This window comes from Panthera onca, chromosome D4 (genome assembly GCF_046562875.1).
Source record: "Panthera onca isolate mPanOnc1 chromosome D4, mPanOnc1 haplotype 2, whole genome shotgun sequence".
NCBI lineage: Eukaryota > Metazoa > Chordata > Mammalia > Carnivora > Felidae > Panthera > Panthera onca.
The window spans coordinates 13981695-14006215 of NC_138351.1; the positions used below are offsets into that span (position 1 = coordinate 13981695).

Here is a 24521-nt window from a genome sequence, read left to right on the forward strand (position 1 = left end):
TGTGAAATTAACCTGAAATATGGAAGAAGACTCTTACAAGTAAATGAATCATGGAATCCAAGAAAAGCAGTGCCAACTGGGACCCAGAGGTCATTTAGATTGTGTATTCCATTTAATCAGGTCATTTGAAGGTAAGATCTTTAGTCTGGAGAGCTAAAAGCCAGTCCTTCTTACATTAGTAGAGAAAAGTGGAAAGCACTCAAGATGTTTTTCAAACAAGTCTGGATTCAAATCTTGAGGCTGCTACTTAACCTCCCCTCCCTCCCCTTGCCCCATGTCCCTTGGGCAAATCACTTAACCTCTCTAAGCTTTAAAGAGGAGAGATGGTAATAATATTTTGAGAGAGAGAGAGACAGAGACAGAGAGATCGTGAGTGGGGGAGGGGCAGAGAGATAGGGAGAGAGGGAGAATCCTAAGCAGGCTCCAGGTGGTCAGGGTGAAGCACCTGATGCAGGGCTTGAACCCATGAAAATGCAAGGACATGACCTGACCAGAAATCAAGAGTCAGACGCTTAACCAACTCACCTACCCAGGAGCCCCAGAAATATTTTAATGCCATTTCTCTTAGGCTTAGAAGAGAATGAAGATCATTACTGAAATCTCTGTCCTGCATCTTCCAGTACTGAATACGGTAAATATTTAAGGTCATGGAATTTTTTTATGGTCAAGAGTTATTGTGGTATCCCTTGATCTCTGTTCTCCCTAGCTTCCCCATTTTTTCTTTCCTTTTGTTATTGAAGAATTTCCCCAAAACATTTTTTATTCTTTCTTGTTTCTGCTCCTTGCAAATCTCATTCTCTCTTGAAGGCACTGCATTCAGGACTTTCTCCCACAACACCAACGAAACTGCACTTCACAAGGTCACCAAAAAAAATCCATCTTGCTAAATCTGGTGCATGCCTTTCATCCTGGTAGTAGTTGATATATTAGCACAAGATCATTCCCTCCTTCATTCCATATATTTATTATTTCTTTACTATCTCTTCCCCACTGGAATGTAGACTGTATGAAAATTAGTACGGCTGTAACCCCAGCCCTTTAAATACTGCTGGCTATGTGGCAGACACTCAAGAAATGAATAAAAAACTGCAAAAGTGGTATGAACAGAAGGCTACTGCAGGTAACAGACTTTGGCTTGCCGTGTGTGACTTAGAACAGAACCTTAAATGGAATGTAAATGAATGTGCCAACCTGAAGCCCATCCCGTGGATGCCACTAGCATTTCCTGAATACATTCTTAACTTCTGCTCATAATTTTTTGGCACATGTGATGGTTTGGCTTTACAGAGGATGCATTTCCTGCTTGGCTTTTCCCGCAGTGAGCTTTCTGTATATGCCCGTGTTTATTTGTGTACAATGTGTGCCTTGCCTGGCATCTGCTCTGCTTCCCGCCCCTCCATGCACCCGTGCCCACAGGGCATCTGGGAGTTTGCCGGCATGTTATAAGGAGGTTTGGAAAATTCCCCTCTCTGAGCCCTCTGGCTTATCTTATTGGGGCTGAGAAAGCTACCAAGTACCGCTAGGCTGGCAGAGTGACAAAATCAACCCACACAAGGAGAAGAAACAGCTGCAGTGGGGAGGGAGAGCTTCCGAGGACCAATGAAAGAGAAAGACAGAGATTGCGGCTCATGGATGGCAGATGGTTGAGGTCTGAGTAGAAATCGGGTTGTCGAGAAACATTTTGTCTTAGGCAGAGCTGGAACATCGGCATTTAAAACCACATGCGGGCCAGTGACAAGGCCTGGCAATCTCAGGCTCTTTTGGTGTCAGGATGGGGTTCTCTGCTTCATCATCCTGCCCTCATTTTTGTCCATAACGGAACTTACAAGTTGGCTCTTGTGAGCCCTGAGTTTTGGGATGCTGGCAGGCGTGTTATCCGGACACTGTGCCCTTTTCCAGAGCACTCAGCCACTGAAGGGACATTTCTCTGAACATGCAGGGAGAGGACGGTGCAGTGAAGCACTAGAAATACGGGTATTAAGAGATTTCCATGAGAGTCATGGAAAAGGAGCTTGCGTTTCAAAGCGACTTCCTGACTTCACTGTTTCCAGAAAGCACTGTCTCAGATGGGGATCACTTCTATATTTCCTGCCAGTGAACATGCATGTTTTTGGGGATGTGAAATGGGGGCATGGGGAGAAGGAGTGAACAAATACAAGGCAAGGAAGAAAGATAAACGAGAAGCATTGTTGTTCGAGTCTTTGGAAAGATGACTCATCCTCCCCAATACTCTGTCTTTTTTTTCCACAGAGAAAGTGTCACAGGGTGAGAAAAGCAAAAGCTTTGGAATTAGACACATCTGTGCTTGAATCCTGGCTGTTGCAGTTATGATGTTGGCTTAGGCAAGAAACCTAATTTCTCAAGCCTTAGCTTCTTAATCTGTGAAACTGGAGACATAACACCTATCACATAGTGTTGTTTTGAGTTTTAAGTGAAAAAATATGTGCAAAGTGCCTAGCAAAGGGCCTGAAATAGAGTCTTCCCTAAATAGTAGTTAAAAAAAAAAAAGGGCAGGGTGGGGGGCTGGCGGCTGGCTGGCTCAGTCAGTTAAGCCCCTAACTTCAGCTCAGGTCGTGATCTCACGGTTTGTGAGTTTGAGCCTCTCTTTGGGCTCTGTGCTGACAGTCACAGCCTGGAGGCTGCTTGGGATTCTGTGTCTCCCTCTATCTCTGCCTCTCCCCCACTCACACTCTCTCTCTCTCTCTCAAAAATAAACATGAAAACATTTTTTAAAGGGTAGGGGAAGAAAATATAGCATCAGATACACTAGACCTGGGCTTCATTGATCAATTTATTCAGCAGATATTTAAATGGAGGATCTACTTTGTATCTCGAGATGTATGACATGCTGGACAAGACATATGTCTTCATAGAGGCTAAAAGTGAAGACAGACAAATACACATGCAAACAAAGATAAATGGGAGAAGTACAACGTGTGGCAGGTGCCATTACAAAACAAAGGGTCGAGTGAAAGGGGGAAGGCTTCCTGGGGGAGGAGATGTTGATGCTGAGAATGAAGAATGACAAGGAGCCAGCCATGTGAAGAGTGGAGGGAAAGAGGTTCAGACAGGAGGAAGGGGACGAGCAAATGTCCAAGACCGAAGAAGCCCAGAGTGGCTGAGATGAGAGACTGTGGCCAGAGCAAGGAGAGACCTACAGGTGTAAGCACTGGCAGTCATTCCCAGGGAAAACTTCTCTTGGGAGTCTACAATTTCCCCCTGCCCCCCGAAAATGCCATCTTGTAACGAGATCTCTCCCTCTGGTTACCAGCCTGTCCTCTAACGTTTGGGAAACAAGGTGATGCCACTTTGTTGAAATGGAAGTAGTCTGCCTGTATTCGAATCGTTGGCCTTTGATCGTTTGTTGGTGTTGTTAGAGGACAGAATGGTGCAGATTTGTGAATGTTCAGTTCTCCACGAGAACCAGACTGTGCCGTCATTGGCTCCATGGCGGAAGTCTCCCGGCCCTCTCCATGGGGAAGCCTGACGAAAGGACTCCCACTCTGCTCTTGGCACTCCTGCAGCATGTGCTGGAAACTGCTGGTGGGATTTGTGCTTTTCCCCAGACCCAGGTGCCTGTGGAGGTTAACACACTGCCAGGAAAACGGACACTTTATTTCTTCAGCTCCAAGTCAGCCCTCCTCCCCCTGAGGCTGAGAGCTGCAAGCTTCCCTGCCTCTGGGTAGAAACTCCTCTTCCCACCTGGAAAGAGGTGGCGGGACATGGCAAGGGAACTTTGTTGCACTCACATCAGATCTAGGGCAGTTGTCTTTGGTTTTTGTTTGTTCATGTTTTTGTAGGCTTTAATTCACTTTGTTTTTCTTGTAGAAAACTACATGGTGAACACAAGTGGAGCCTGGGTCTTCTGCACGGAGACTCTGGTGTGGGCTTTATAAGACGGCTAGTGAATTCCTGATAGGGAGACTTGATGAACACAGTCTCTTTCCAGAGGTGGGGAAGAGACAGGTGTAGGTCTGGGGAATCAAAAGTGGCCTTGGTGAAGTTGCCTGGGTGGCAGTGCAGTCCCTGGCTGACGTGTAGCAGTCGTCAGTACTGTCATTGTCCATATCTTCTTGGGCTCAGGGACTGAGACAGTGCCAGTGCCCTTGGGGCTGAGGATGAGACCGACCAGCACAGAGCGACAGCGGCTGCTCACCCTGCATGGGACAGTGTGGGGGCTGATGATCTTGTTCCCTGAGTCACCTCGCCACACAGGTCACTGGAAAGCTTGGCAGGGACCATGGCCTCACGGACAGCAGTGGCTACCTCCCTGGAGCACTTAACACCCAGACCGATGTGTCCATTGTCCTCTTTGATGGCAACAAATGCCTAGAACCTGGTGCACTGGTCAGCATGGGTTTGCTTTTGTGCCAGCATAGTCTTCAAAACCTTATCCTTGAGGGATGCTCCCAGGAAAGTCAGTGATCTCAGATTCCTTGATAGGCAGGGAGAAGAGATAGATTTTCTCCAGGATATGACCTTCATGTCCTAGACCATGTGGCCCAGCTTGGTGATGAGGACCCACTCCTTGTCCTCAGCCTTGTCTCTGCAAGCTCTGTGGTCTTGGTGGCTCTAACTCCTGCTATGACCCTGACCCTGGATGCTGCTGCGGAAGCCACCGCCTCGGCCTCCCATCGCAGGGCCCCCCAGCGGCACTAGTGTCCTCCGCTGTTTGATGTTTTCTCAGAGAAGAAGCAGGGCGGTTGTCTTTGAATGGACGATGGTAGTGGGCGGGAGGGTGGGAGGAGGACGGATCACACCATTTACTAGATGAGTGATCTCAAGTCAGTAAAAATAGGGCAGATATTCTCGGTCTTTTAGTGTTGTGGGGAAGATAAAATTACAAAGCAACTGGCAAGCTAAGGATTAATTTACCCTTCTTCTTCTACTTTCTTCCTTCTCTTCTCTTCTCCTCACAGTCCACCACACCTTTTCCCTCCTGTCTGCCTCTGATCATTGAATGGCTCATCGTGGGCAGGTGCAGAGCCCTTGGGGTGGTAATAAAGCCCCCACGGTCATTCTCATCACTTGTTGGAAGTCATGGCCAAATGCTTGGAGAAAAATGTGGTCATAATACAGATGGTCCCCAACTGATGATGGCTCCAACTGCAATTTTTCAGCTTTACTCTGGTGTGAAAGTGATTTGCATTCAGACTTTAAATTTTGAAACTGGATCATTCCTGGCTAGTGATATGTGTTAGGACAGTCTCACATGATGCCGGGGCAGTGACAGCCACAGCTGCCCATCAGCCCCATATTCACAAGGGTCAACAACTGATGCACTGACAATCATTCTGTAGCCATACAGCCATTGTTTTTCACTATCAGTACAGTATTCCAGAAATTACATGTGATATGCATTTACTATAAAATAAATAGGGTTTGTGTTGGATGACTTGGTCCAACTATAGGCTAATGTGTCCTGAGCACACAGAAGGTAGGGCTCCACTAAGCTATGAGTATTTAGCTGTATGAAATGCATTTTCAACTTAACACTGTTTTCATTTTATGATGGGTTTATTGGGACATAACCCCACTGTAAGTTGAGGAAGATCTGTATTTAAAATCAAGTTGGTTGTGGCCAATTTCATTTAATTATGCTTTTTCTCTGCTCCAGCCCCCACCAGGCCTGTTCTCAATATATAGTGACATTTCCTTTGGTGGCATCTTTGGAAAATGAGGAGTTTCATATAAGTGAAATTTCAATTTGTTTTCCAGAAAAATTAAGTTCACCTCCTTGTGACAAATCATACCAGACCTTCTCTAGGCTCAAAGGCACAGAAGGAACTAGAATGTATAGGTGGTAATGGTGCAGAATCAAGAATTTTCTTACATGAGAAAGTCGCACCTGGAGTGCTTTTAACATCCTTCACACTCAGGCCACATCCCAGACCAAGGACACTAAGAGGCTCCAGGGCTGGGATCCAGGTGTCAGTTGTTTTTAAAGCTCCAGGTGATTGTAATGTATAACCAGTGTTGAAGCCACAGCAGTATGGTTTCTCAACACCTTGAACCTCTATGTGTCTATGTGTGTATGAATTAAAAAGGAGGAGGAGGAGGAGAAGGAGAAAAATTCAATCATGTGGTCACCAGAGGCCAATGCCAAGTTCCATAAGAATGGGGGTGAGTGAAGTGTTAGTCACATCATTATGGAAATGAAGAAGATAGACCAGCTCCAGAGTGAGCCTGAGCACTGGCCGTAGCTGGTCACAAATCATGGAACTGGGCAGGAGAATAAAGAAAATACAGGAGAGAAAAAGACCAGATGAGAAGGAGAAAAAAGGCAAATCATATGTAAAATAAAGGAAGAGATTGGCAGGCATGACATTTAAATTCTCTTTGAGGGAGGAAATAGCCAAGTAAAGCAGATAAAAATCGAAGATGAATGATGGAGACGATGGTGACAGTGATCATCTTATGCAGTGTATTTTTGTCCTCCTGAATAATTTTCTCCAGTCAAGGTTTGGGTTTGGTGAAGGCAGATAATGAATTAGGAGAATGGTAGATTGGGGGACACATGATCAGCATTAGGCTAATGGCCCGGTCTGAAACCTTGGGATTTGATGAATGTTTTCATTTACTGGACATCACACCTAATAAGAAGAAGCATAAATACTAATATAGATGGAAATGTGGGTGAATGAGTTCAAATGACAGGAGGTATTGTGTACACATTGATTAGCATGGAAGAGAAAGCAGAAAGTATCTGGCTTTTAGACACCTGGTTTACAAATAATCCACGCATGTCAGTGGCCTCTTCAGTTCCTTTCCATTTAATTTCCCCTTGCCCCTCCTGTAAACTTCCCTCTTCCTCCTGAAAACACTATGAATCAAAATCACAACAAAACATACAGGTTTGAAAACATTCTGTAGGATCCAAGTGGTGGAAGGAATATGACGGGAAATGCCTGTGTCCTTTGGAGCTGTGATTTTCAAACTTTAATTCTATAGCTTTTGGTCAAATGAAATGTTGCCAGGAAGGGTTAGAGAACTAAGATATATTTAAAACAGAGAGAGGGTAAGCCAGCATCTGTTATGCTTTTTCTCCTCACATTAGCCATGAAGGAGATACTGGAGGAAGCAGAGTTTGGAAATGATTTGAAAATGAGAGTTGACATGAGATTTTCAAATAAGACTGGACAATCTCTGTGACAGCTCAAACCCTTCCAACTCCACCCCACCCCCACCAGATTTTCCCCTTCACTCATTATACTGCCCTAGAGACCCCTGATCAATAATTCCTTTGGTTCTATATATATCCATCCGAGGCTCAAGTCAGTTACAGGTCAAAGGACTCTCAGTCCTGCATCTATGAATATGAATTCAATTATACTGGTCTCCAGATTCTCAGGTAAACTCCTCTTCAGTGAGGATATGGCATGGTACGAGTTAGGAGATGGGTAACACTGGAGGAATGAGGTGGGGGAAATTCTATTAGGGTGTCCAAAAAGGGTTGGGGGTGCTCTGGGAGCAATGCTACAGAGAAAGAGGAAACGGGTTCTGAAATTCTAATACATAAATAGATTTGTCTGGAGTCAGTCACAGAGAAGGGGATGCCAATCTTTTTCTTCTTTCCACCTATACTGCTTGGTTTATTGTTTTTAGTCTCTTTACAGCAAACCAGAATTTTGCTGAATTATTATTATTTTTTAAATGTTTGTATTTAGTTTTGAGAAAGAGAGAGAGAGAGAGCACAAGTGGTGGTGGGGGGAAGGGTGGGAGGGGCAGAGAAGAAGGGAGACACAGAATCCAAAGCAGGCTCCAGGCTCTGAGCTGTCAGCACAGAGACTGATGTGGGGCTCAAACTCATGAACTGTGAGATCATGACCTGAGCTGAAATCAGATGCTTAACCGACTGAGCCACCCAAGTGCCCCTTGCTGAATTATTTACATTGCTTTATGAGACAGTGGGTTCTGGGTTGTAAATAGATCTTTGGGTCATAGCCCATTTACAAGCTGATGGTCCTGAAATGCATGATTGACTGTTGATCATGGAAGAGATTACATGTACTAAAACTGTTAATGAGAAGTGTGGAGGTGCACACATTTAAAAATTGTTCAGAGATTAAATGTTTATCCAGATGGGGCATCTCTGAGGGACTAGAAGGAATGTAAGGCAGTGTTTATGGCTCCTGTGTTCCAAACTTAGTTGTTGCCATAGAAAGGCCTCTACTACAGTGGTTCTTAACTCTTCAGAGTTATTCATACCTGGGAATCTAAGAACAAATGCATTCTTTCCATAATATGCTTATACATACAAAATATTGCATATGTTTTCAGGGGGTTCGCAGAACTTACTGAAGACTTCTAGTTGTTCTTGGACACTAGGCTGAGAAGTTTTACTCTACCGAATTCGAGGAAAGCACTCGTCCACGTATTCCTCTTTGGATAGAAATATTCCTATCTGGGAATAGGCTATAAGGTAGGGGTAAGAGAATCCATCCCAGTGCTTCTAGGATCTAGTGCATTTAACATTTGAAGACAGCATTCAAGAGTTTGCACAAAATACAGAAAGGTGTATAAGCCACGGTCTTTTTCCTGAAGGAAAATTAGATTTGGTTAGACTAGAGTATAAGGGATACAGTGGTAGTAGTAGCAGTTGTGGCAGGAGAGGTAGACTAGATCTGGACCAGAAGGGGCCTTGAATGCCACATTAAGGAACTGAAACTTAACTCTGAAGGCCAGTGTCTTCCAACCGAACAGTCTTTGTTATAGAATCTTCATTGTTTTGCCATATCTATATGCCAACACTACAATCAGATCTTTTTCAAAAGGATCCTCCCTTAAAATTTGTGTTTATTTAGGCTTAATATTCATGGTTTTGTGTTTTCTTGTTATTAGTTATAATATCCATGCAAATTAAAACATGCCTCTTAAAATAAAAATATTAATTTGCCTTCTTCCTGAAAAAGCCTCATATGCAATCGGCATTCCTCGCTTTGGGAAACACTGCCTAGGGCAGTAGGGATTTCTGATTGGGTGAGAGGTTATGTTATAGAAGTGTCTCCTCAAAAGGTGTCATTTGGCAGTTAAGTGTCAGTGGGGGGTTGGACAGACTGGTGGTGGTGAGGCCAAGCAGAGACCATTGATCAAGGCAAACATGGTGAGACCCTGGCCTAAGAGGCAGAGTGGAGGCGAGATGTGGAGTCTCTGAAACCCTGTCTCTAGAAAGACCACCTTAGAATTGAAACCCAAACCAATTGTCAGGGAAATTATTTAGTAATTACATCAGCCCTTAGAGGGAGTACAATAATATGTTTATTTCTTGTGTATTTACATTTTATTTATATTATTTTAATTCATTTTTCTTCATAAAGAGAGTATTTTCTGTGCTTTTCTATAGCCTCTAATCCACTGACAATTTTTGATAAATATGGCTGGGAAAGGTCAGTGGCATTTCTGTTGTTTATGAGTGTCTGAGACCTTGACAGTGAGGATGAAAATCAAGTGGGATATTTCTGTACACTCCTGTAGTCTTCTCTGATTTGTTTAATTTTTCTTGTTAACTGAAATATAGACATAATTCTTGCCCCATTGTTGTGGGCAGCTCAAATGATACAAAGAATGCAACAGAACTTTGTCTACTATAAGATGTTATTATACATTATGTAAGATGAAAGGTATTAGCATTGTTATTAGCTGTCTTGGCAAGGAGTTGGGTTAATGACATTTCCTTCAAATTTCTTTTTCATTTCAATGAATATTTGGTGAGAAGAACATAGTGTGAGTTGATCTCTAATTGAGGGGCTTCTAGTTAGTCTGACTAAAATACTACCCTGGAAAAGAATAACTTCAGTTTGTCCTTGATGCAGAAGTACTGAATGGCCTGGATGTGCTTACAGTTTCCTTGTAAGCATATGATGACTGCTACATAAGGGCAGAGAACCTTCCAGGAACACCAACCAACAATGTATTCTTTTTGTTCCAGGAATCATGAAGTCTAATAAATATTTGTTCAGATTATTCCAGAAATGAGAGAGAAAATGGGTTCTGACTTCAAAGTCATTTTTAACTTAGTCATACCTGATATTTGGAATATGGAATCAGCTGAAATATGGTGGAAACTGCTTGGGCCTTGCAGGAAGAGGCTCCTGGTTCAAGTCCTGTGGCCCCTAACTAGCTACATGACTCTGGGGCTGTCATGTGAGTCTTTGAGTCTTGGTTTCCCTCCATAAAATGGAAATAGTAATCGTGACCCTTGATTGATTGTTTGTTTCATTGATTGTTAACAAACAAATCATCTTTGTTAAATATGAAGTGCCCTATAGACATCATCACCATTGTCATCATCATTGTTACAATAAAAGTATGTATTGAGTGCTTATTATGTTATCTGTATATATTAACTTACTTGATTCTTATAATTAATCTCAAAATATAAATGCAATTATTATCCCAGTTTTCTGGAAAAAAACAAAGCCATCTAGAGATTAAAGTGCCGTGTATTGAATGGAAAATCTGGGATTTGAAGCCAAGCAAGCTGATTCCAAAACCTGCATCATCTTTATTCCCCAATAGTGATATTCTAATCACCTAAAAGAGTTTCCGAACCTTCAAAAATCAACCTGCAACCTCCTGTGTGTTGAGAACACAGTACGGAGAGCAACTTTAGGGGAGCGATATTTCTTCTGCATCCTCTTCCCACCATCTCATTTAAAATATTTAGACTTCAGTTATGTTGACATTTGAATGCACTTAAAAGGAGTTAGGTACAATTCAGTACCTATCTCAAAGAGCATTTCCATTTCTCCGTAAACACTGTGTTGGAGAGAACTGTTTTCTGCACTTGATACATGACTCTATGACCTTCAGCCATTTGGCCTAAAAAGCCCCTTTTCAGCTCTAAGAGTTTTTCTTTCCTTGTGACCATAGGAGTCTACTGTGCTTGTTTGGTCATTGGCGTTCAACAGGGAAGACCCTGGGAGGTTATGTAAGTTTTCTCTTGTCTGTACTCACCATCCATCAAGATGAGCAAAAGGAGGGAAGGTGGGTTGTGAAGGCAGGGTGACAGGTCCTTGAGGTCAAAGTGTGCCTCACTGACAACTTTAGCCAGGACTAAGAATTAGTTCTGTCTTATTAGGACTTATTAGCTTATTTCAAATTAGTACCTGTCATTACTCGTAGAATAAATGTAATTATAGCGACAGTTATCGAGTCCTACTTGGGAGCCACACACTGTGCCAGCATTCTTTATACATGCTAAAATGCTTAATTGTCTCGGTAACTTAGGGCCATAGGGTCACGGGGGTCTTCAGGAACACCTCTTAACCTGCCAAGTAATACTCACCAACCTGCCCATGGTATTAACAATCTTAACAGTCTGACATGCATCTATTTTTCTTTCTTTCTTTTTTTTTTAGATGTTTATTTATTTTTGAGAAAGAGTGAGCAGTGTAGGGGCAGAGAGAGAGAGGGAGACAGAGGATCTGACAGCACAGAGCCCGATGCCGGGCTTGGACTCACGAGCAGTGAGATCATGATCTGAGTTGGATGCTTAACCAAATGAGCCACCCAGGTGTCCTAAGCTTCTATTTTTCTAAGCAAGGAACATCTTGGACTTTGTGATCCTTTCCTGCATATAAGAGGCCTGTCCCCAAAAAGAGAAGAAACCTCTTTGTTTAGAAGTCATGTTTGCTTGGTTTTTATGAATCTGTGAAAAGGTGGAGTTGTCCCTCAGTTTCCCAAATGTGGCAGAAGTTGTAATGGGATATTGGCATACACTTTAAATAAGCGCTCATTAAGAAACGCACCTCCCTGTGTTGGAAGGTAGCAGACTTGGGGCTCCAGAGATTCATCGGTCAGGCACAGACAACACCCCTCTGCTACCTTCCCGAGCATCTCGGGGAGATTCATCAGCTCTGGAGCTCGGAACGTCAAGCAAGAATAGGAAGCTATGTGAGTGACATGTGCATGCTGCTTAGACTTGGACTTGGCATGTAAAACCCTTGAGTCAGTCTTGACCTTTTGGTATTGTGAGATTTATCTTGTGTGTGTGTATGTGTGTGTGTGTGTGTGTGTGTGTGTGTGTGTGTGTGTGTGTGTGTTTAAAGAATCGCAGTATAATCTGTATGAATAAGGAAGAAGTGTGGCAAATCCTAGAATAGATGGGTATTATTATCACTCCCTTTTAAAGTGGACAGTCCTGGGGCTTAATGGAGTTAAAGCACTTGAATGATGAAGCCAGAATTAGAATCCAAGTTTGTCTGCTTCTAGAGCTTGCTCCTCATAACCACCACATTAGAATACTGCCCATAACTTAAGCGGGTGGCCCTGAATCAAACTTAAGTCCATCAACCAAATCTATGACTCCCTAAGGAGATGTGACAACGCATAAGTGGAGATTTTAAGGCACTTTACGGATACTAAATACGTATCTCTCCCCACTAACGCATATTCATCTGAATTCATTCATTTACTTATCCATTAAGCAAAGATTTATTGAGTGTCTGCTATACATGCTCTACTACTAAAGGATAAGGGATAAGTGAATGCAGGAAAACAAGAATAATGAATTAGATACAGATTCTGTTCCTAAGGTCTCACATAAGTCAGATATATATATATATAAATAACTTAAGGTATAAATGATGAGTACTACAAGAGAGTTGCAATAATGGAGTGATGTGTATTCTAGGTGTTTGTGTGTGTGTGTGTGTATGTGTGTGTGCTGTGCACCTGTGCATTCGTGTGCAAGTATGTATTTGGCGATTGGTTATGGCTAATGAGAGAGGTCTAAGTTGAACAAATGCAGGAAAGCAAGCAATAAAATAATAATTGCAAGCAGACTGGTTTAGTTAGCATGAAGGGTCCATAAAAAAGAAATAGAATTTAAGACTAGAAATTTCAGCAGAACATTACACTTTGCATTCAGAGGAGTGGTGTTATTGATTCTGTGCTTCAACAAGAAGTATCTGGCATCACTATGCTGTAGGGGCCAGCAAACCACAGCTTACGGGTCAAATAAGACCCATAACCTGTTTTCCAGTGGTCAGTACGTGGAGAATGGCTTTTTAGATTTGAAAGTGTTGTTTAAAAATAAATAAGCAAATAAACAAAGAAAATACGTGACAGAGACTTTATGCAGCACAGAAACCCTGAAAGTTTGCCAACACCTCAGTGCATAGAATGGATTCGTGGAGGGTACTGGATTAGGGAAGACTAGCCTCCCTAGGGAATAGCCATAGTCCAGGCAAGAAAGAATGAGGGCACGGGTGAGAGCATGGAGTCCGAAAATGCAGGAGACTGGAGGAAGACAAGGACAGGATATTTGTGCATTTGGGAGTTTTCTCAAAATGATAACTGAAGTCAGAACAGTGAATGAAAGGGGAAAGAACCAAGAATTGATTTTTGATAAACATCTGTTGATAGAGCGGGGAGTAAGAAGAGGGACAAGCAAACCCAATGACCCAATATAATTGATTCCATTTGTTCCATTAGCACAAGCTCTTAGGTCCTTGGCTTTCTCTGTACCTCCCCAAGTGAGAATGTGAGGATATCGAGATGCCGCAGCTTCAGCTGTTAGGACGAAACGGTGACCTATTCCTTAAGTTTCACTTCTCAAGTTACGTGTCCATCATCTTTCAAATACAAGCATATCCCAGGTCCCTTCAAGTTCTCCCCAAGCCACCTCTTCTCTGTGGCATCCCTGGAAGCTTCTTGGCTGATGAGGTTTACAGACACATCAGTTTATTTTCCTTCCTGCACATCCAGAATTGATGGACTGGATTAAGCATACTTAATAGCCCGGTTGCAATGTTGGCTTCTAGACTCCAGAATCACTACTGTATGTGAAAACTGCTGCTGGAAAGGAAGCAGGATGCTCATGCAGCCATACCATAAAGACTGTGAAATGCAATGCAAAGGTCCTCATGAGGCAGTCAGGAGATGACAATGAGAAAGGTTTACAGCGATTGTAAGGGACAGAAGAGGCTTTCAACTGAAGATAAATAAAAGAAGGTTGGTAAGAACTGAATGATTTGCTTTGGGAATGGTACCGAGAAGGACCAGGCCCACAGGCAGAGGGCAGAGGGCAGAGGGCAGAGGGGTGGCTAAGTGAGAGGACCCAGGGAAGGGAAGGGAAGGGTAGAAATAGTCTGGACTCTCAACTAGGCACCGGGCAGAGAAAACCTCACGTCCCTACACTATGCTTTCATGTAGATCATCTCAGGAGTTTGGCCTCAGATTAGCAAATTACAGAGAAGCTGGGTGTTCAAGTTCCATAGGAATGAAATAACAGTGGTGAGTGCAGGAGGGAGGGTGGTTGTGTTTGGAGCGGGGAGCGGATGTTAAAGTCTCGGGTTTTGGAGCAGCGTCAGTTTTGAATGCAGATGTGTCTCCCACGTGTGACTGGGGGGAGGTGGTGCTGAAATGGACAGCCTTGGCCCCCGTGAGGTCCAGCAGCTGAGAGAGGAGGACAGCAGATGGAAGGAGCTGTCGGTGTGAAAACAGAAGTTGGTGAACGGGTCCCGGAGTGGGTGCCCTTCTCCACTGCGACTTGGTTAGGGCCACACATACTGTGGGGCTTATACTGCTGAATGCTGAGTGTGGGAAGCAAATGCGAGGGAGCTTGGCTCAAAGGTAGGGCTGTAGGGGGATAGAGCTTCTCAAAAGGTGACAGTTTTTTGAGATGTTGTTTGGGCCCAAGAAGAGAAGTAAATCTCTCCAAGAACAATATGAGATGAATAGAAAGTACCAACACAAGAGGCCCATCAAGAAATGTTTTCCATGAGGCCGTACTGCCCAGAGACCCAAGCTGCACAAGCTGACTATGCATGCCTAGAACACTTGTTTATTACAGAAGCTTTTAGGATGCCGGGATGAGAAAGATGTCAGAACAGCTCTGGGGCCAAATCCCTTTGCTGAACTTGGCCAGGGTTAGATTGACTTCAGAATATTATATCCCACTTCATTTGCTAAGGGAATAAAGGAAACTTGAAGGATTCAAGAGTGAACAGGAGCTCCATGTGAACGTCTGTGCTGTGTGTGTGAAGCAAGGCAGAGTGCAGAGCAGAAGCTGCTCGGGCTCTGCATCAGGACAGCCCCAGTGTGGCTCTTCCCGGCTGTGTGCACCTCTCCTCTCCTCTCCCACCTCACTTCCCTCCCCTGCTCCCCTCCAAAGGAGGAAAAGAAATGCCTACCTCAGGTCCACATCCTTTATAAAGCATCTAGTACTGTGTATGCACATAAACAGCCTCTCCAAAATGAAAATTATTTTAATTACATTTATGATTTTTAAAATCCTGATTTCTGCCCAGATGTACAGATAAGGGCAATTTATTTCTCGTTAAGATTGCATTGCCTTCGCCTACAGCGAGGGACACCTCACACATTTTGCAGGAAATATCTGTCACTAAAATACGGTCGACCTTTTCAGCAGGAGTCATTATGAAACGACATAGCGATTATTGGGCAGAGTCCTGGTGAACGGTCCTATGAAATATCCAGAGAAGCACATTCACCCCCATTTGGTTTTATGACTTCCAAGTGGTTCCTTGAGTTTTAATCCTAACTGCATCTCTAGGAAATTTATAGGACTGCTGAAATAGCTAGTTCTGTTAAGATTTCACAGCTGGCATTGGAAAACTGATAGCCACAGTCAGCAGGAAAACCATCTTCCATGACTCAGGCAGGAGCTCAGTGGTACATGCACCTCCTTGAGGCTAGAGGAAGTGTTTGAACTGAACCTCTTTGAGCAGCCACGTCCAAGATGGGAGATTGCCAGTAGTCAGTTGACAGAGGCTCTCCTGGGGGATCAGTCATCATGGCTATGAACCCCATCTGTGTATTGGCTTCTCTATACAAGATGGCCAGACTACCTGGGTCTATGCATACTCAAGGATTAGAGGTGGAAACTTTCACCCCAAACCTGTAAGGCACTGAAAGTTCTCACAAAGGTCATGTGGATGCTTTCCAGCAATGGGTCTTGCTTACTTGAATCAAGTACTGTTCTTCTAAATGTTTGGTTTCTCAAACTCAGAAACTGCCTCCTTCCCTCACCTCCCTCCCTCCTGGAAGTCTCTGTGAGCCTGTGTTGCCATCCACTGTCCTAGGCATGGGGATACCATCGTGAGCAAGATGGCTCCAGCTCATGCCTCAAGGAGCTTGTGGTCTAGTTGGGGAGCTGGCTGAAAGTGGCTCACTCCAGCCCCTCCCCACCCTATCTGCCTCCAGATGGTTGAACCCTTCAGGGTCTGGCCCTGATGTCCCTCTGGAGAAGAAGTGCCCCCATGGTGTCCCCAGAGATAATCAGCCCAGGATGCCCACATGGCCATGAGGTGGTTCAAAATGTGAGTGAGGCTTCTGTTCAGGTTTAAGATGCTCCTTGACCTCCCCTGCAAGCAGGTGGGTTTAAATGACCTCTCAGGACAGTCTCTGCTTGCTGAGGCTTGCAGGGAATCTTCTCAGAGTGGGCAATCCACTACCCTGGCTTCAATGAGATAGCTTCTGATACAAGCATTTCCCACAGAGATGAAATACCACTGGTGTTGAGTCCTGGTTCCTCATTTATTAACCAGGTGAGTTTGCATTTCCTCATTTGTAAGGTAAGGATAATAATCATACTTCTCTTATTGGGACAGTCGTAAAGATCACAGGCATTGAAACATGTAAAGATTTAGCATGCTGCCTGGCACATAGCAAGTGCTCGTTAAATGTTAGCTCATGTTATTTCTGTTCACTCTAACAGAAGGTCTCTGTGATTATACCACATTTGCAAGACACTTTTACCAGATGTAAGAAAGGTTTCAGTAGCTATTGGAGGACACTTCAGAAGCTACGGAAGTTTCCAACATTCCATGGGCACATCCCTCCCTTTTCTACCTGTATAAGTTAGCCTATTAGCCTGGATCCTGTGTCACTAAGATATTTGACAATAAGCACATCAGTGGTTCCCTACTCACAAGCAAAGTGAAACCCCAAAGAGAAGCATTTTCCAGAAGGAAACCTATTTTCTCTCTTCAACTCATTTGGTTGAGGCAATCAGAAGCATTCGGATGAGCTTCAGTAGGATGTTGAAACCCTGCTGCACACACTTCGTTAAATCTGGGCAGAAAAAATAGTGTCTTAGCTACTGAGGGAAGGAGACTACAGGAGCCAATGGAGCCTGAGGAACATTGTGAGCTTGGCTGGAAATAAAAAACAGTTGGTGTGTGATTCAAGAAAATGGTTAAACAGACGAAGGGAATATGGAGAGGGCTCTGCCACTCATGGGGGAACACTGTTTACATACCAATTCCTTCTTCTTCATGCACTCCATGAGGATGATGAACAGATGCTGAGCTTGGGTTCGAGTGTAGGTGAAAGTCTTCTGGATGGTCACTAGCAGCTGGTCCCTCAGAGATTCATTGATAAGTCTGCAATTAAAAACAATGTCAACAACAGGTCAACCCGGCTCCTGTTCAGTACATGTTTCTGAGAAATATTCCAGAACACAAGAAAGCATTGTGAGGACTGACTTTAGAGATGAGTTATTTGTTCCTCTATTTTTCTTGCAATAGTTATTTCGACTGTGATAATTAAAAAAAAAGCAGTGCACTTAAAAATAAATCTATTTGAATGTCTCAGAACCTAAAATAGTAAAGCAAGAAGATTAATTTGGTTCTATTTTTGTCTGTCTTTTTCTTTCTTTTATAGGGCATGTGTCTAATACCCTCTTCCTCAAGTGCCGTTATCAAAAAAAGCCTTACTCATTAGCATCTTAGTAAAAATTTACTGTGTGACTTATATGAAGATTTAAACTTCATCTCTAATTGTGAGGGGAAAGCTTACATCTAAGTAATTTGAGCACCAATGAGGAGAAGTAGGACTCATGATTTCTCTAAAATCATTTCATGTAGGTAGCTTATCTGGCCTATGATTCAGGTCGTCATTTATGTCGAGCATTGGCTCTTTTATATCCAAGAAGAGCGTGATCTACAGGAGGTTTTATATGGACACTTTATTAAGAGATACTTTTCAGGCTATCGAAGAATGAGTGAGAGCAAGGGCGGTACATCATACCCAATCACTGCTTTGTTACCTCTTGAAGATGAACCTGTTGTAACTTTATCTCCGCTCGTACTAGCCTGGTGAGAACTGGGCTATCTTTACCAGCCATCAGATGGCAGGGAATAAAAAAAATCACTCTACTGTTAATAGAATCTGTCCAAAATCAGGAAGATAATACTGCTTTCAAGGAACAATGACAAAATTATCATACTTTGCCTAGAATTCTACAGCTTTATAATTTTCCCCATAATTGAAGTACCAGAAAATCCTATATACAATAGTAAATATAATGATCTCATTTGGTGCTTATGGAAACCCTGTAGGCTAAAGATCTGTACAATTTTTTTTTTTTTTTAGAGAGAGAGAGAACTCACATGTGCAAGCGGCGGGGGGGTGGGGGGACAGAGAGGGAGGGAGAGAGAACTTCAAGCAGGCTCCACACCCAGCATGGAGTGGAGCTCAACATGGGGCTCCATGTGGGGCTTGATCCCATGACTGTGAGATCATGACTTGAGCTGAAATCAGGAGTTGGACACTCAACTGACTGAGCCACCCAGGTGTCCCAGGTCAATACAATTTAAAAGGGAAGGATATTTAAGTCAGAAAGAGCCAGACACTTAAGGTCACTCAGCAAATAAGTGGCAAAGCCAGAACCAGAATCTAGTTCTTCTGATTCCTTGTCCATTACTTTTTCCATCACACAATGCTGTCTCTTATTACACCAAGTGTACTATACCTTGGCCTCTTTTCATCACTGTGGCTACTCGGGAAGCAAATTGTAAAATTTTCTCTTATGTGAAAGCATAACAAATTTTGTTGCTTAAAAGAAACCAAGATGGGAGGCTTGAGGATATTTCATATCAGTGGCCTTTTGTGCCCCAGGATTGTGTGAGGATCACCTAAGCCCACTAGGTTGGACATTATGGTGCCCTACATTGAGGAGGGTGCATGCCTCATGACAGGATTATACCAAGGATCCTGGAACGTCACTTAGCTCAATGGAAGATTGGGTTACCCCTTCTGCCCCCCATGAACATTTTTTAAAAAAAGAGAATTGTCCACAAGAAGATGAAAAATAATACCAGGTCCTCTCAAGATTACTAGATCATTCTGGAGGACTCTGTGGCCTTAGGTGTACACCCATCTGAAACCATTCATTAATTGATTCACTCATTCATTCAACAATTGCCTAGTGATGTCTATTTAGTGCCAGACATTGTGGTATATGCCAGGGCTATAGGGATAGACGAGATATATACACTTCTAGCCTTCAATGAGCTTACACACAGGTAGAGTAGAAAGACACGAATCAGCAATTCAAGTGTGATTGGCAGTGGTAAAGAAGTAAAGAAGTTGTGACAGCTGAATGTAATCGAACCTAGGGGGTACAAGGAAGACCCCTCTGAGGCAGTGCTGTTTAAGCTGAGACGTGAAGAATAAATTAACATTAGGATGATCAGGGATGTGGTGGAGCTGGGTAAGAGCATTCTTGGCAGTATGAACAGCCTGGACAGGAAACAGCATTAACAAGCCCAGTTTTGAGAAAATAAAAGGTGAGTATGGCTAGAACTTGGAGAGCAAAAGAAAGAGTGAAAAAAAATGGTGCTGCAAAAGGGGTGAGAATGAGATCATGGGGAGCTTTTGGGATAGTGCTAGAGATTTTGGATTGTATCCACAGGCAATGAGAACCATTGGAGAGTGACACGATCGCACTTGTGTTGCCAATTTTCTTGAAGAGTCAAGACAGGAGCAGTCATAACTGGGTATGTATCTGCTTGACAGGCAACCCATGCGGATGGGTCTAGAGGGTTCTGCAATATCAAGTGTACATAAATGTTGTACACAATTAACAACAGAGGAAGAGACTCTCCTGATTAGCCACTTGATAGATCTAATCATTCATTTGCAGGTGTTTAATTTTGATAACTCAAAATTTGTTTTCCACTGCTAACCACCTGTAGTGAATTCCCAGTTCCCTGAGGTCATTAACTGTTTGAGGGATCTGTCATCTGTATCTAATATATCATTTTGTAAACACTGAGAAATGCTGTGCAACTTAGCTAATTGTGGGTTTTAGTGGTGAGGAGAGCTGAAAGATGCTAAGCATCTTATCTTTTTTTTTTTTTTTTTTTAAGCTCAATTTTGCAATTGAATCAAGTTGTGGCTTTGGTTAAATCCTATAGCAACAAGAGCCCAGAATTCTACTAGTAGAACTATAAAGATTCTCCAGGTTGGTTTTCCAAAGTGTGGGATGCCTGTCACTGATGGAACAGAGTGAGTGGTTTTAGGTGGGACAAAGATGATTTGGTCATTCCAAAACATTAAGTTTTACTCATTAAACATTAAATAACTGTTATTTTGGCTTTAGTTCTTTTTCCATCAAGAGGAAAATCACATTTTTGATGCTTCTTTGACTTTAGAAGCTCACAAACATTTGCAAACCTCCCCCTTTTGACAAAGAAAGAATACGTATCAGGTCCTAAGCTTTTTGCAGAAAGAGTTTAATAACTTTTCAAAACAAGATCCTGTATAACATTTGATGTGTTCAGAGCATATCATGGTTTATGACACATGATGGGCTACAGAGATAATATCATTTGATTTTCATAAGAATCTGAGAGAGAAGCAGGTGGTAATTCCATTTTGCAGAAGAGGAGGCTGTGGTCCAGAGAGGCTAAATGATTTGTACCAAGTCACATAGCTAGAGTCAAGTCTGCTGAATTCAGCCTTCTTTCATGGTGCTGCTTTTACAGTTTGCAACCTATAAATATGTTTTCCGGTTTCCGAATCATCTGCACTGGAAGTAGACATTTATATATTTGTTGTAGGAAATTTTCTTTTCTTTTTTCTGATAGAGCATCTGAGGGAAACCAGAAGAGTTTGGAGAAGATAGGGAGAAAACAAAGGACAATGGCAAAGTGCATTTAGGATGCTGAAGATTCTATTTGCTTCTAATTTTTCACAAGTATTTGCTTTGCTGAATGAGATGTTTTGTATTTGGCACAAAGGCTGCCTCTGTCTTCTCTGAGGACCCTTTCTTACTCTGTGGCCATATTCTGTAGGATACTGGGAAGCCTGCTTTCTTGAAATTATTGCTTTCCTAGCTCTTCCCATGTTTTTTCCTTCTGCACAACACTGGAATGATTTAAAAATCTTGATTGTGATATTTAAAAAAATAGCAAAAAATAGCAAAAAATAGAAATAAGCCCATTTTTAGATTTCTTTTTATGGAACCTGAATAGTGGTTGAAAATTTCTTGACATCAAAACATGGTCATAGTATTATATAAAATTTTAGTTTTAGAATTGGGTCTTTGACAAAGTGGTGCCTATTTATAGAAGCTGCTAATTTGTGTTTCCATATGTCCCAATGCTATTTTTGGTATACCTCAAATTAGAATGTTTCTTGATTTAGAAGGGTAGTCATTGAAGTGAGGAAAATCTCCATACTATGGCATTTGTGTCTCCATTTAAGTGCTGAACTTGTGATCTGGAGCTTTTTGGATGAGTCACAGAAGTATCTGAAATAGGTCAACGTTCATCCAGGGCTGGAAGTAACCAAAGGAACTTCCCATACTTTGCTATTAGCATTCTGTTCAGATGCTAGCAATACAACCCACGTGTTCACACTTTTCTCAGAATGACTTTAATTACCTGCAATATCAGAGTCTCATTCCTAGATTGAAAAATTAGAAAATGCATTTAGAATTCAGTGGGACACAAAGAGCTAGACTTAGGTTAATGGCTTTGGAGGAGTGAAGCCCTTTTCCTGCCCTCCAAAGACACCCTCGGTTAATTTATTCAGACACAATATGAGAAAATTTTACCTATATAAATAAAAAAAAGATCATTAATAATACCACAATTTGGTACTTAAAAGGCATCATTTTCCAGACAATCTCTAATGCTCTAAAGAAAAATGAAATTTTGTCATTTGCTAAAGCCAAAGCAAATCATTAAATGCAACCTTAGGACACAAAAAGTTTACATTTTTTGCCTAAGTTTACAGAGACTGGCATTTTTCTTCTTCTCTCCTATCCCCCTCCCCCCCTTCTCTTCCTCTTCCTCCTTTTTCTTTTTCTTGTTAGTAGACATCACCCCTTCCTCCCAAATGCCATGACTCTGGGGTCACAAGCAATAGCACGATTCTTCCCAGAGAGGAAGGACAACATTGTAAACAAATAAGCACCATAGTCGCCAGGGTCAGGGTGTCTGGAGTGAAGCTGTCACTTGCTACCCATATGATCGTGTGCAAGCTATTCAGTCTTTCTGTGTCATGTTTTTCATACATGTAAAATGAAAATTATAAGTGCTTATCTCATAGACTTGTGAATAGTAAATTATTAACAGTTCATCTTTGTAGAGGGCGTGATACATAGCAAGGCCTATGTAAGCATTTGCTATTAACACACAGTCCCACATGGCTCCTTGGTCACTGACATTCATTATTGTTAAGTAGCATGACAGAGCTCCCTCCTGAGACCAACAGTGTTCTGCACCCTTGGGTGAGCCCAACAGTATGAGGCCACTCCCAATCCAAGCTGGAGAAAGAACTTTCCCACTTCAGGGAAGTCAGAGATCACCAGTACTTTCTTACATGTGGGAAATAAAGACACATAGCAGATTTAGGAGGCTTTACTATTGTGGGGTCTTGCAAATATTCCATGCAAACATCTATACATCTATTTATTTATTCATTCAACAAACAATACTGGTGCCTACTGCGTGTCAGGCACTATGCTAGAAGTAGACAGATGAATAATATTTGGTCCTAACCTCCAGGAACTCATAGGGTTGTATGCCATATATTCTGGTAATCTATTAATATGTACCACCCCCCCCCCCAAATTTAGTGATGTAAAAGACCATTTTTTATTGTGTTGATAATTTTATGGGTTGGGAATTTAGGCAGAGTGGCAAGGGACTCATGTCTATTCCATGATATCTCTGTCCTCTCGGGAGAGGATAGAATGGCTATAATGGCTCAACTGATCGTGTCTGGGCTCCATTCTTTTTCCACATGGCATCTGCTGCAGATGCAATGTGCACGATGACTTCTTCACTCCTTTGTCTGGTACCAAGTCTAGGATGGCTGAAAGAACTGAGGACTGGCTGGCATTGCTCTCTCTGGTGGTTGCACGGTGGATGGACTTCTTACACAGCAGCTGGCTTCTCTCAAATGAAGGATTCCAAGAGAGTGTTTGAAGAGACCCAGGCAAAAACTTTAAGACTTCTTCTGATTTAACCTCAAAAGTCCCAGAATGTCATTTCCTTACATTCAATTAATCAAGCGAGTCACTAAGAGCAACCCAGATTTAAGAGGAGGGAAGAAATGGACTCCATCTCTTGGTGGAAGGAAAGCATGAATATACAGAGAAGGAATATATAAATGGTGATCATCTTGGAGACAAGCAAATCCATCAAGTTATTCTGTTCAGATGAGACATTAAAAAGCATCAATCTCCCCCACATCTTAATGATAAACATCTTCAGTGGTCTTACTTTGCATTTTCTTCTTTTAATAGCTGATTATGCGAACCAGCATTTTCCTTAAAAGTGATAGTCTAACCACTCAGAAGTATTTTCAAAATGTTTACTACTGACTCACAGCATGGAGCTTGCAAATATTTCCTCTTTTGACTCAGCTGCCTATTTTTGTTTATATAGTGTGTACTATGTACTAGCTATTTCTTTGGGGCCTTGGGCACATGGCTGGAGCCTTTTTTCCATGGACATATGTCATCATACTTTGCCCCTGTTAAATGCAGTATGCAAGGCACATCTTCAGTAAAATGTGTGCATGCTTGGGTCAACCTTAATGCCCAGGTTAAGTCACACCAAAAACGGGGGTATTTTCTTGGTGCCCTCATCGCACTTCGTGGTCTGTTTGGAGAGGAAAAACAACAGCAGCACCTGCCAAAAGCTAGAGAAAAGTCTGACTTCCTAGAGTATTGTTTCTGTTTACCTTATTTCTCCATCTACCTTCGTTTTGGCCCTCCTCCTATCTTACTCAGTTGGTACTAACAGACCACTAACTGGTTTCTTCTCTGTCCTCTTCTAATGCACTCCACACAGTTGGTGGAATGGTAGTTCTACAAAGCAGACATGATTCCAGCACATCCTTCTTAAAACCCCACAATACTTTCTCATCACCAGTAAGATAACATCTCAACTTTTGATATTTCGGATTCTGTATGTTGCTAATCTGAAAATCCAGCTGAGGGATTTGAGCTTTGGGATAAAGCGATGATACAGTTTAGGAGCTGCAGTTTTATAGATGAAGAGTCTGGAGCCTGCAGAGGGAAACTAACTTATTAAAGAAACATCAGAGCCAAACTTAGAGAAGAGAATCAGGAAGAATCTCTGATAATGAACTATACTAGCATAAACATGTAGGCTCAGCTCAGTGTGGTTATGCAAAGTTAGTGAATTGTTGTTTGATGACTGGATACAAGTGGGGATTTCCTCTGTTTTTATCCCTGATACAGGATGTTCTATATCTTATGTGTAAGAAGACTGAGCCTGAATAATGTGGTT

General features: G+C 42.4%; 1 protein-coding gene across 6 annotated transcripts in view; it reads right to left on the reverse strand.

Annotated features, from left to right (window-relative positions):
• Positions 1 to 24521, reverse strand: part of TRPM3 (transient receptor potential cation channel subfamily M member 3) — a 495179-nt gene that overhangs the window by 149811 nt on the left and 320847 nt on the right. For all 6 annotated transcript variants that reach the window (XM_060610082.3, XM_060610081.3, XM_060610080.3 and 3 more), the window contains one exon: positions 17228 to 17351. In XM_060610082.3, the coding sequence (XP_060466065.1) occupies positions 17228 to 17351 (124 nt within the window). The remainder of the gene's footprint in view (positions 1 to 17227; positions 17352 to 24521) is intronic.